Source organism: Pelophylax lessonae (assembly GCF_965119305.1).
Source record: "Pelophylax lessonae genome assembly, chromosome: 5".
Classification (NCBI taxonomy): Eukaryota; Metazoa; Chordata; class Amphibia; order Anura; family Ranidae; genus Pelophylax; species Pelophylax lessonae.
This window is the reverse complement of record NC_138772.1, coordinates 490,920,394-490,934,752: the sequence shown is the minus strand read 5'-3', so window position 1 is coordinate 490,934,752 and position 14,359 is coordinate 490,920,394. Positions and strand designations below refer to the sequence as shown.

General features: G+C 39.3%; 1 protein-coding gene across 39 annotated transcripts in view; it reads right to left on the bottom strand.

Annotated features, from left to right (window-relative positions):
* RIMS2 (regulating synaptic membrane exocytosis 2) overlaps positions 1-14,359 on the bottom strand; it is a gene marked incomplete at its 5' end in the record, with an annotated part of 943,810 nt that overhangs the window by 196,417 nt on the left and 733,034 nt on the right. Inside the window, 2 exons of one of the 39 annotated variants that reach the window (XM_082257909.1) lie at positions 4,182-4,226; positions 7,900-7,947. The exons of the other annotated variants lie outside the window; for them this stretch is intronic. Coding sequence (XP_082114035.1) covers positions 4,182-4,226; positions 7,900-7,947 — 93 coding nt within the window. The remainder of the gene's footprint in view (positions 1-4,181; positions 4,227-7,899; positions 7,948-14,359) is intronic. 39 annotated transcript variants of the gene reach the window in all.

Genomic DNA, 14,359 nt, shown 5'->3' with positions numbered 1-14,359 from the left:
AAATATAATATATTGCAGCTTACCTGGTGCTTGGGCCAGTAACACACCTCTTGTATTAGAGTGCCCCACTCTGTATGAATGAGCACAGAGGGCACCTTTAGACAGCAGCATGGTTTATGTGGGGTGGGGGAGATGCACTAGCAGATTTAGATACACTAACAAATCTAAGCTGAACTCCAGCTAACAATTTATAACTAGTTAACGTTTTTGTTTTTCCTTTTTGGGATAAAATATTTACATAAATAAAAGCTGACCATTCTAAGCACCCATGTCAGTGATACATGGTTAGTCCCAACCCCCTAACAGCTACATCTTCAGGACAGCTTGTTCTGTTGAAAAAAAAAACACATTAACTGGTCAGATCACCAGATAAAAATAAAAGAAAGAAAGCCTGAAAAAAAGAAAACAAATGCAACCATCACATCTAAGGGCTCATGTATACTACAGCTTCAAAACTTGAGTTTAGGAGCTTTTGGCATTTTTTTACCAAAGCTCCTAAACTCAACTCCATAAAAGCCTATGTGTTAATGTACACATAAGCTTTTACAAGTGTTTAGAAGCTGCTGCAGTTAGGGGAGGTTCAACCACCCTTAACCTCCCTCTCCTGAACAAGGAAGAATCGTGTTCAGGACAGAAATGTTTTGCCCGCAAGACATGGCAAAATCGCAGCACAATTTTGCCGCGTTTTGTGTTTTCCTGCGGTCGGAGGTCAACCTAGTCTGTGTCTACATGAGCCCTAAGAGTTGGCAAGCTGCAATATAATAAATGTTTGCAATTGGGTTTAATACAACTTTAATATCTTTGAAGGCATCAAGATTTTATTGCAGAGTGCAGGAATCACAAAAGACATATCTGTCTGGAGTTCCAATGTAAGGTTGAATTTTTTAAAAAATATTGGTCAAACCCAAAATATGACTGCGTCCGCTGTGTTAAGGACTCAGAGTGCCTGTCACATACAGTACTCATGTAACTGTTTTTTTTTTTTTTTAACTTGACCAATGTTTAAGAAAATGAAGGATATCACTTCATGAATGGCCGCCTCCCATAAAAAAGCACACTTTAACAAAACATTTTAAGAGTTGCAAAGCATTTTGTCTCTCAGGAAATTAATTCTATTCTTGAAAGTTAAAATGCTTAAAATGGTTGAATTTAACTAGAACTTCAGGCAAAGAGCTAAATAAATAGCTAGAATATGTATGTATATTCTCTTTACCTGCTTAAGGATTTGCAATTTTGTTCATCCAGATTTACACACATAGGTCACACTACACAGGCAGGCAAGTGACATGTTTATTTCCTAGTTCAGCAATGCAAATTGTCACCTTTCAATCTCCGACATATTAATTGGGCAATTAATCAGCATCATCGCTTCTGTCCAATTAGCAGAAAGCGGAGCCAGGAAGTTTCTGGGCTCCTTCACATTATACACTCATCATGCCTAAACACAGCATGTTACCTTGCGTTGACGTGTGAGGTCTTAAAGTAGCTCATTCATTTTGAATAGGCTGGCAAAAAACCTTAACACACAGAAAACAGGACATGTACCTTTTTCCTAAAGCAGAGAACCACAAGGTATGACATGTGTGTTGCAAAGCACTGCAGTACAGCTGCACTGCCGCCTTCTGTAATTGTGTGTTGGGGTGTCATTCAAAATGAGTATCACCCCAATCCACTGTGGTACATGCATTGCTGTTCATTGCAATAATGTGCACTTTACCAAACCTTGCTGTAATGCAAAGGGGACTGAAGGGGGCCTAGGGGCTCTTTCATACTAGCGGCTGGGGGGGGGGGGCAAAACCCCACAGTTGAGTAGCGCTTTTACCGCAACTCCCACCCGCAACCCCCTTAGCTGCAGAGGCAGCGGCTTGGGTTGTACACATGCTTCAGCAGGAATTTTACCCCCCGTTGCTTCTGCCAGGTGTAGCACCCACCAAACATGACCTGTTCAAGAGAATAGGGCACTCTGCAAGCAAGCCACAACCAAGTGCAATGCACGCGGTTGCGCTGTGATAGTGTGGGGATCAAGGGGTTGAAGAAGGTGGTGAAGAGGTGATACCATGACTCCTTACCACCAACAAATTCTCTTTGAAGAGTAATCTTAATGTGCTAGCCCTTAGGGCAACTTGTCATAAAAAAAACATGGAGAATGCCACTGCTGACCTTTCTTTCTGATAATATCTGCCTGACACAGAACAATTATAAAGATCAGGATATCTGATTTTTCTCTAAGTTTCCTGCCAATGAATGAGAAGCCAGTAGGTCTGCGCAAGTATTTTAAGAAGAAGGTCAGCAATGGCAGCCTGCCAATCCTCTAATGACAGGATTCCTGTAAGTCTGAACAGGAAGTTTTAAAGCTCAACCAAGAAGTAGAAGAGTGACTATTCAAAGCTGTGCAGTGGGAAACAGATATATAAATCACGAGACCAGCTACAAAAAGTAACAAGTCTTTGTCTGGAGTTCCAGTTGAGTCACCAATGTCTGCCGCCCATGTGTATGGCTCGTACGTGCAATTTGAAAAAGAAACAGAAAGTTTGAATGGTCAATACAAAAAGGCCTTTGCATAGTATATAGTTAGGTCACTGCACACTATGAAACAAACTACACACCACACAGAACATAACAGTAAAGAGGAAGTGTGGGGTACAATGAGAACATATATATTCATTCATATGATAATTTATGAAGCTATAACTGCAATTATTGTACAGACTGTGGGGGTAAATATAGCATTTTTTAACAACATAACTGTCAAAATGACATACTTCTAACTTGTGATAAAGCATCAGTTGACTTCCTACTGGCTTCTTATTTTTTGGGGATCCTGAAAGACAGTAATCCTTTACCATATAGTTCCTCTTACGGCAAAAGGACTCTCAGTCAACTTTTTCGTAGTCCGTAATTGGAAACAAATGAAAAGCCCAACAAGGAATGTGAAATACATTCATAAAGGCTGCAACAGGTGAGAGGAGTTGGAAAGGAAGCTTCAGATACTTAGAAGCTTGGGGAAAAGCCAATATCAGTTTTAGGTGGCTTTACTGTAAAATTAGCCTTCAACTTTTGCCATCCATTTGTTGTTAATCAGCATTTGCAGCTCTGCTCTCTGCTGAACACACCTGCCCTCATTAGTGGACACTAAAGCGAGGCCAACGCTTCAAGTCCATTCAGATCACCAGGTTTTTTTTTTGATCATCTGTCCATCTGTCTGAGGACTTACACGGCTCTAGCCACTGCCCTACCTGTTGTCCACTGTTGGCAACAAAGAGGGTCTCCCAAACTTTGTCACATTAACCTTTTAAGCTATGTGCTCATCTTTATTTTTTTTTTCCAAAAGTGCTCATCTTTATTTTTTAATATAAGGTCCAGAAATGTTTATTGTCTATATGTTTAGGAGATGCAGTGCTGGACCAAGCTGCATTACAGGAGGCACCAGCCCTTCTGACTTAGGTCTACATTAATATATAAATGCCCCTTGGTAATGACCCATTTCGTTTCATACAAATTAACAGACTACATCTTAAGAGGTTAAGTAACCTAATAGATTTATTTTGGAGACAGCAGTATAGTTCTGTTCATAAATACAAAAATAATACTATCTATTTAGATTCATGAGATGTAGATGGATAAAGGTTACATATCACAGCATGTATTTTTAATGTGGATGTTTAGAACCAATTAATAACTTAAACTTAAAGATGATGGTCTTTCTAGACCAGCAGGGAGCTGAAATATGAGTATCTTTAGATCCAACTTGAAGCTCTTGCATGTCCCTTGGCTGCCACCTTTGCTTAGCCTGAACCATGCCCTTATTGTTAGTTTAGCCTTCATTAAGAGAGAACCACTATTGAGCATTCATATTGGAACCTTCCGTCTGGTCACTTACTGATCAATCAGTTTCAAGAAAATATTTTTAGGAAGGTGATTAAAAAATAAAAGCAGCAATCTAATAAGTTGCTATGGGAAACACTACATCGTACTTGTGCAAGAGCTTCCATAAATGTCCATTTATTTATTCCATAAAGGTCATTGGGATCATTCATAAATAGTTCTTGCACTACAACATCATTACAGTATCTTCAATATCTTAATACCAATAGAATATGTATTTTCCATTATATTGTCACACTTCCCCTATAGTAAGTTCTTGGTGAAGCCTCAGTCCAAAAGCTTAATCAGTAACTTGCCTTTTCTCCCATTCACAGGTGGGCTTTGCAGTTTCTCCTCATAATCTTTATCAAAAATAGACATTAGTTATTAATATACAGCAATACAACATTGCACACAACATAGAAAGTTGTTCAATAAGGCACTGTGCAACAACCAATCAGATGTGAGCTTACCAAAGCCAGATCTTTGAAAGAAGAATTCTTTCAATGAAAGATTATTTTTGCATTTCGCCTTACTGAACAAACAAACATACTGGAACACAGTACAAGGGTGTGCATGGAAACACCAAGAGCCTCAGAATAAACTGAGAAAACATAGCATGGCATCTAAATGGTTGCCTTAGGCAACATCTCTATATTTTTTTTATTTACCTTTAATAGATAAGCCCCAAAGACATTAAACCTCCTACAGTGTTGGAAAAAAAATAAGTAGCAAAGAAGGCAGGTAGGCAATGGACTATTCCTTTTTTAGTGTTGGAGGTTTTAGTTTGTTTCAGATGGGTGTTCTCATAATAACACTGCCTGCCCTGAGCACACACCAGCCAAACCCCACATTTGTTATCTATTTGTCCTCAGGGTCTAGTCACCTCAGGGTTTAGTCACCTCAGGGTCTAGTCCCCTTAGGGTTTTGTCACCTCAGGGTCTAGTCACCTCAGGGCTTAATCACCTCAGGGTCTAGTCACCTCAGGGTCTAGTCCCCTCAGGGTTTAGTCACCTCAGGGTCTAGCCCCCTCAGGGTCTAGCCCCCTCAGGGTTTAGTCACCTCAGGGTCTATTCCCCTCAGGGTTTAGTCACTTCAGGGTCTAGTCCCCTTAGGGTTTAGTCACCTCAGGGTCTAGTCACCTCAGGGTTTAGTCACCTCAGGGTCTAGTCACCTCAGGGTTTAGTCACCTCAGGGTCTAGTCCCCTTAGGGTTTAGTCAACTCAGGGTCTAGTCACCTCAGGGTTTAGTCACCTCAGGGTCTAGTCACCTCAGGGTTTAGTCACCTCAGGGTCTAGTCACCTCAGGGTTTAATCACCTCAGGGTTTAGTTAAGAAAATGTGTTGATTTGTATTATTTGAATTGATTATTCAGGAGCTTATTAATAATGGGAAAATGTTCCCTTTCTTTGTTCTGTAACAATTAAAGAGCCCCTACAGCCCTCCATATTACAGAAAGAAAGTATTTTACACACACACATACATATATATATATATATATTTTTTTTTTAACACTTATTTGTGTTATTTATTGGGGCAGTCACCTTAGCCAAATTTTGAGATATAAATTACTTCCTACTACAATTTATAGTATTGAGATCTTATGTTTAGGCAGCCACATGCCTAGAAGGGAGGAGAATGCATGCTAAAGCAATACTTATGCTTTAGCTATCTTTATGTAAGGCAATGAAATAAACAGCAGGGTGGTCAGTGAATGTTTCTTTTGCAGCGGTGGGGCAAAGCAAAAGGTTAACTTACCTCCCCAGCAGCATACGCTCCCCTATTCTTTAATCGACCATCACTCTTTTCAGATGCTGGGCATTGGGGAGTACGTGACTCGCTCCCCCTCTAATTTGATAGTGCTGGTGGCTTGTGGTTGGCCCAGTACTGTCACATGGGAGCAGAGCAGCCCATGTAAGTTCTCACAAATAGATCTGGAGCATACACAGGGCTTTTCTTGTTCCAAGCAGCTGTACAAAGCAGTGGAAGAACAAAGAAATGTGTCTATATGCTGCTAGGGATGGGGGAGAGCATGGGCAAAAGCCCATTTTTTAAAGCCTCCCTGTGCTAGGAGGCCTCAGTAACAGCAGGCCACATGGGGCGATTTCAAAACGGCACTACTTTGAGGGAAAAAAAAAAAATAACTTTGTAAGGGAGCAAAGCAAGCATGATAGATTGTCTTAATAGGAGCTACCAAATTTGTAAAATTGTTACATGATGATGTGATAAAGGTGCTTTTGTGAATGTATTTCCTAAAATGAAGGTATCTTTCTATTTTTTCCTCTAAATGCCAATCTTGAAATTTGCTGTAATATAGATTTTGCTTCTAAAAAAAGATGTGTCCATGCAGTAGATCACCATTGTTTGGGTAATATAAACATGCTGCAAATGAAGTTGGAACAAATGTTGAAGTTTTACGTTAAATGCTTTCAGATGACATGAAAAAAAAAAAAATAGATGTGAAAAAAAGCCCATAATATACATTGTTAGAAATCAAACCACCACCTCTAAGAGGGCAACAACCAATCACGTTGGCTTTATTTTACCAGCCTGGAAGGATCAGAACAAAGAGAGAACTCCAAGACTGGGTAACATTAATATATGCACACATCATTCAATTACTTTTCTTACAGCCACAGGCAAAGAGCTGCAATCCGATAATTTAATCTGAATCCATGTAATTAAGAGAAGGCAGGATTTCTGCTATCTCTAGCTATTAAGAAAAGAAGATTTCTAATTACACTCTCTAGAAACACTCAGTGCGTCTATGTCATTGCCACAGAGAAGGCTGGGTGGCCCGTACAGTTCCAATGCTTTGCCTAGTTGCCAAAGTTTTAAAGGTCACTTTACTGCTGATGAAGCTCATTTAGGAGCATCACATGATGTAACTTGGTGCTTTGTTAGAAAATGCCTAATGAATATGCTTATAGCACAATTTATATAGAATCATTGTCTGCTAAAAATGCAGCCATTGAGTAAATGGAAATTATTTTGAAAGGATGACCTTTCATGGCGTCTTAATTAAAGTAGAACTCCAGGTATACAGATGAAATACACATATCTTTTAAAGGACTTCAAGTTTAATTCAGTCAGTTTTGATATCTACACAATGCACAGCCAAGCAGATGATACCATTATTTTCTATTTCAGATTTGCAGCTTCCTGTGCCACCAGCCTGTTTATTAGAAAATGAATCAGCATTGCAATAGCACAGATTATAGGCAAAGATGTTTAGACCTTGGGTAGGATTAATATAATAAGGCCGCCAAAACAAGCCACAATAGAGATTAAGATGCTGACTGACTGTAAATTCCAGGGGAAACCATCTTCAACAGCAAAGATTTAAAACCCAGGACAACTGGCAGATAGGATATACAAAGATGGATGGTGAGCCACCCAGAGTAATACTGGCCATACACTTGGAAATTCGATTGCTTTCAACTTTCAACCACAACTGTCTTTTATGTCCTGGCAACTAAATAACTGTAAATTGGGCAGAAACTTTGTTGACGTTTATGTCACTTGAAAAATCATTTTCAGGCTCTAAAACTGATTTTTTTTTGTGGTTGAAAGTTAATCAAAAGCAACACAACTTCTGAGCATATGATCATCTATGTTTTCTGAAGGCCACATGTGCGCACTTATGTTGTAGTTTCAGGGGAAAAAGTGTCTACATGCACAAAGAGGTCTATTTTTTAATGTTTTCACACAAGATTCACACAACTTTCCCCCATGATTTATACATATTTTCCAATTGAATCCAATTAGAAAAAAACGTGTGAATCTTGGCTATACTTGACATAAATTGTACATGAAAACATTTATAGATAGACCCTAAATAATCTACAGGTCCAGCATAATTTATAGATTCAAAGAACATTCAGATTAAGTATTCACTAGGAGCTATTGAGACAAGGAGCACACAGACTTGTCATAAACTCCAAGTAAATATGCAAGTTAGATATAACTTAGCCCAAAACACTAATTCTATACAAACTACAGGATAGGTGGCCTAATTTTCTAAGCTAAGACCAACCTGCCTCCACCTCTGAGCCCTGTTCTTCAAAATCTTGGCATTCCTCATCTTCATGTTCACATGCAAAAGGAAAATGAAAGACATGCTCATGCCGTTACATAACAAATATACATGGGGGAAAAACATTGAATACATCCACAAGACAACATCAACACACTACATGTAAGCCGTTGTTAGGTTGTTCATCTTTTAGTAAGAACAAGGTTTTATACATTGAGAGTTCTGTAATCCCTGTACCTGAAACCAGGGAAAAACTGGGGAGAAAAAGCAGCCCTCCTAGCATGTGTGACTGAACTATGCTACAACTGTCAAAGTAAGGCCTGTGTTGGCTGACTTTTGTACACATCAGACCTGCTTCTATACCCGTACCAGTCAATTGCAATACTAAAGCAGCTTGAAGAAGTTTAGGAGGTCAAATGGAGGTTGTGAAGGAGGCCGGTTGACCTGTCAATGATCTCACAATCACACAATGAAACAATACTAGTATAGAAATACCATTTCTTTTTTTTTTTTTTTTTCAGTGGATTTGAACAAGGTTTGCCTCCTTGATGCACTCTCACTGCTGTCTTATACCCTGGGGATGAGATCTCACACCACTTAGGCTCAGGTTAGAGGGTGATCCTAAATGTTTATTAGAGCGGGGGTTTTACCAAGTCAAGAGAGTTCTCCATATTATGTCAATTGAGAATTCACAGAAATAAGGACACATAAATATCTTACCATGTACGTTCCAGTGGACTCACAGTGGGAGTATATACATAACTTATAAGTGGTTCATAAGAAATGTTGAGCCCAACTTATAAAGGAGAAGAACCAATGCGCTACCTAGGGTAAATGATGGAGTTATGGATAGGATGAGTACCAAAAATGGAACCGCTGCCAATTCTAATCGGTGTCACCACCGTAACAATATAAATGGAAAAGCGAAAAATTGGCGCACGTTCCTGGTACAGATGGACAATAATGGATAAGTGTGTAGCAAATAAACAGAAAAATACATTGGTATATACCATTTTTTTATCAGATTGAATAGTTTATTTGCTACACACTTATCCATTATTGTCCATCTGTACCAGGAACGTGCGCCGATTTTTTCCTTTTCCATTTATATTGAGCCCAACTTGCAACAATTACAATTTTCATTTTTCACGTACAAAATGGGCTAGGTAGCCCAATCCCCAACCTTGAGGCCTGAGTATATATTTATTCTCTGTCATCGCTGAAGACCTTCATGGAATAAGTAGTAGTGTAAAAAGCTTTGCTATCATTGGCAAAATTTTCACTGCAAGTCACACCACTTCAAAGTAGTTTGCCGTCAGAAAGGGTAATTTTGTTGACAAATTACTGAAGCAGGGGTAAGAGATATTTACACACTGTACTTATTTTATATTTTTACACCTCAAGTAAAAATGTTTAAATAATATAACTACAACCTATAAAGAATTAGAAAATTGTCCCTGGAATGGAGTTCATTTGCTGGTTGGCTAACAGTATAAGCATGGTTGTGAGGTAGTTTTTGTCATACAAAGAGTACAGTAGAGTATATAATATATGGTGCAGAAGAGGCAACAGAAGGTGTAGTCAAATTCTGTTGCTGTTGTTTGACTGTATGGAGAGTCTTCCTTGCTAAAGTTTATTTACCAAGGAACACAACCTCAACAAGAGCATGCTGTCAATCATTGCTGTTTGCTGATACAAATCAAAAACACATTTCAGAAGAATTGTAAATTATCATTTGAAAATTGTTCAGTTGGTGATAGGAAAACATAAAAAGTTAAAGCATCCCCAATAGTCTAACAAAACCATCGGATGCTACAGACTAGCCATTCTCAACCTGGGTTCCATGAAACCCTAGGAATTCTTCAGAGATTGCTACGGATTCCTTGAGCTGTGATTGAATGACTTCCCATTTGATGGTACTTGCAAAGTTCAAGGGACAATGCCACTTGGCAGAACCGGCTGAAAGACATCAAAACATTTTTTCTGCTGTTTGTAAGGGGGCATTCTTTCCACTGACCACTAATGTATGGGGCATTTTTCCCTCACAGACCCACTATAAATTGGTTTAAGCAAGGTTCTTCAGGACCTGAAAGTTATTTTAGGGGTTCCTCTAGGTAAAAAGTTTGAGAAAGGCTGCGTCACAAGAACGTACCTGCACAGCTCTCCATGTGCATCCTGGTGTGTACATCTGTGTGGGTCCCATGCCTAGATCAGATTGCAGGCAGACTGCATTTTGATCTGTGCATTGGACCCCCACAGATGTACACTCCAGGATAGAAATAATTGATGTAATTGATTTATACAGGCTGCCGGCACAGCTCTGCACTGAACACCTGTGCATCCCACACAGGTAAAGATAGCCCCTTTGCATAGGTGTAAGGATTAGTACGCCCAGCGCCTATGTAAATACCAACTCTGACTTGCACTTGGTTGCCTGGGTCCAACGACAAGTCACCCAGACTGTGGGTGCCAAATCTATTTTCTTTAAATCTTGGAGATTTCTTTTTTTTTTAGTCCTTTGGAGCTACCCAGAGAGGGACAGTGACAATAAAGTGTCACTAAACCCACAACATTAAAAATAAGTGTGTATATGCAGTATAGCATGCTTGTTATACTCACTGTGGAACCTAAGGGGTTAATCATCTGCATTGTAAAAAAAAGGCTGTTTGATCTTGTATGCACCGATCTTCCCCTTCTTCCATTGACTCCAGAACATGTCCGAATAAGACAGAGCCTTTGCAGTCACTCTGCATGTGCTCATTGTTGTGTGTATTGTTAGAGAGTTTTTTTTTTCTTTGGGAGGGTGCATGTGATCAGCACAGGGCCAATCAGCACTGTCCAGGCAGGCCAATCAGCACTGTCCAGACAGAGGGTCAGGGGTCCTGGATCCTGATAGGACAGCTCAGTGCAGTATGAAAACTCCTCCTACAAGCTTTACTAAAAACTGATAGTAGTCACAAGACTGCTATAAACTGTTGATGATAAAAGGTATTTAGCAGTTTAGGAGACCAGACATAGTGAATGCAGGGTCCTGGGTTTAGTAACATTTTAAACTAATAACATCTAAGACCATCTATTGCCTACTATCCAATGCCAAGCTTAGTTTAATTGCTTTTGTAATTCTACAGGGTTGGTTTAAATCCTGGCAATTAGTAAATCCGTTTGTGGTATTGATAATGCACTTCTATTTAATACCTCAACCTGACATTCACCTTTAAGACACAAAAACGTGGCTTTAGGAGGAGGAAACACATTTAGCACTGCAAAGAAAACTTAATAGGAGACAAACACTACCTGGAACACGAAAAGCCTCAACAACACAAGGCTCTGCAATTGACGTCATTAGGATAGCAAAAACAACTTTCACTTCTGTAAATTGAATGTTTAACCATAACAGGGATGGAAATACATTATTCAGATTACTTAATGCAAAAAAAAAACCCCATAAAAACATTCACAAATGCTGCATGTGCAATGTAAATGTTTAACAATACTCAGCCATATTAATGATTAAAACAAAATGTTTTACCACGTAAACTTGTGTTGAGGCTTCCCCTGCCCCCAACCCCTTCCTCTTACTCTACTCACTTGTCTCTTATTTAGTGAAATATCAGCAATAAGGCAGCAAATTGGCTAGTCAAAATCTGACAAGCTGGGCTCGTGCATGCACTCAGCGATCCATTCAGTACTATGGAGAGTTTGAACCCAGCTAGAGCATGAACTTTCCATTGCATTGAATAAAGGGTGTGCATGCATGCACAAGCCTGGTTTAAAACATTTTGACAAGTGGTTCGGGACTAGTGAGTTGGAGAAACTTCAATACAATTGTAACTGCACTAAAGGTTCATTTACTCTTCAACCCCTTCATCACCGGCTGACCCCACATATGTGGCCAAATACATGTATCACTGTGTTGTGCTAGGAGCTCTCTCAATTTCTCTTCACAACACTGTGACCATACTGTCACCAGTCACATTGCAAAGATCAGGAGCAGGTAAGACGGGATCCTGATCACATAATCACAGTGATATGGCTTAGCCCAGGAAATGGCTCTGGCGTTATCATCATTTCTTAAAAGGCTGGTGGAGGGGGGGGGGGGGGGTGTACAACTTTATATTGACTTTAACAATGCTTGTTCAGGGTCCATGGCTAGAAGATAGCTAGACCCTGTTAATCAATTATCGTTTTTAGAAAGAGACTAGCAATGGCAACCCCCATATTCTCCTAGGGTAGCTCCATTTTCGCGGGAACAAAATTAGCAATTTAAAAAAAGTAATACAGCATATACAATTGCGACACAAGTCATATAGTAGATTGTTATTAAAAATTAACTTTTCTTTTCAATCTTACAGTAATTTTCTGTAAAATGCAATGCAATATGGCTACCTGGAGGCGTTCTGTACACAGATGGTATACAGAACGCCTCCCAGAAATGTAATTTCCTGCTTGTGTGATTGGCTCACTGATTTTCCCAGAAGTCTGCACTAAGATACAAATCAGATTTGGAGCATCCCCTGGAGCAAAAATGTCATATTTGGTGAAATACTCTCAAAGGGAAATCATGTCTAATGGCCAGTACACATGATCTGACAATCAGACGAAAAATAACGCTTTATTAGTGATTTTACAATATTCTGATCGTTAGTATAGAGCTTTTTGAGAGCCGATCATAAAAGTTCATCCGATATTATCCAATCCGTCAAGCACAAAAAACATTTTTGGAAGATACCAGATTGTACCATTTTTGTTTATTCAGTACAGTTGTTGTTCGAAAATACAATACAAATACACTACATCACTTCCGAATTTTTATTCTGCCGTACGAGAATTTTAAACTCTTCATTTTTGATATGCGACTAGCATGCAAAAAAAACCCCGGATGATCTGTTGCTCGATTTTCAGGTCGTGTGTATGGTCCATAAAGGGATACCGACCCTGCAACTTTTTTCACTAGACCCCTGCAAGTACAGTAGCTGATTGGTAATTATAAAACCCCTTTCATACAGATTCACTTAGAACATGGACACAAACAGCTATTCTCTCATTAAGACAAAAGGTAGGTTAAAGGTTTGTTAAAATCCCTGCAATGTACATAGACCACCCAGAGGGGAGTGTTTTTTTCTCAACAAAAGTGGAGTTACTCTTTAAAGGATAACTATGTTTCAGTATAAGCTTGGTATCTTGCCTGTCCTGTCAATCAAGCACACCAATTCTAATATACTGTATAGCTCTGTGGCAGTCTAAGCGCTCCTCAAACATTAAATCCACCCTGGGTAGTTTTTATCTCATCTCCAATTCCATATTCCCCCCCCAAAAAAAAAAAAATAGCCACCGAACCTCCAGTTTGCCGTCATGATAGCCACTCTTTACCTAAGCCGTACATATGTATATATAAATAACTTTGTACTTTGCAGCTTGCCTGGAATTTAGTTTAAAGCACCTTGGCAGTCCAGACAGTGGCTTAGTGGTTGGTACATCTGCCTTGTGGCACTAGGGTCCTCAGTTTAAATCCCAGCCAGTAATATTCACGAGCATGGCGTATTTGTGGTTGTTAGAATAAATCTATTCATGAATTCATTATTCATATTCATGCATGTTCTGTACACAATGATATTGGGTTAATGACCTAAAGTGTCTAAAAGAATAACTGCTTGTGCTGCTGACAGCAGCCAATCAGACTCTGCATTGTCCTACTGCCATACAGCATAAGAATCCTGATTCTCATCGGATGTCACGTCTGGGGTAGTTTTTTGGTTGAGATTGATGGACATGTGTCTCTTTTCAACTTGACCATATAACTATGAAAGAACAACAGTTTTCCCTTAGGCACTTTAGCCATGATAACATCACCCTAGACCTCTGATAGTTAGTCAGGTTGAAAAAAGACACAAGTCCATATGGTTCAATAAAAAAAAAAAAAAAAAAAATTACAATATTGAAAAACCCAACCATACAATCCCATATAAACAATCCTATCCAGAGGAAGGCGAAAAAACCCCAGCAAAGCATGATCCAATTTGCTAAAGCAGGGGAAAAAATTCCTTCCTGATCCCCTGAGAGGCAATCGGATATTCCCTGGATCAACTTTACCTAACAAAATTTTAGTACCACTTATATTAAGTACACCCAGGAAAGATTCCAGGCCTTTTTTAAAGCAATCTAGTGAGCTAGCCAGAACCAACTCTGGAGGGAGTCTATTCCACATTATTCCACATTTTCACAGCTCTTACGGTGATTTGGAGACAAAATCTGTTTTCCTCTAGATGTAAAGAGTGCCGCCTTGTTCTCTGTGTTGACCTTAAAGTGAACAACTCAACACCAAGTTCACTATATGGACCCCTTATGTATTTATACATGTTGATCATATCCCCCCTTAATCTCCTCTTCTCAAGAGAGAATAAATTCAGTTGCTCTAATCTTTTCTCATAGCTGAGCTCCTCCATGCCACCTATCAGTTTGA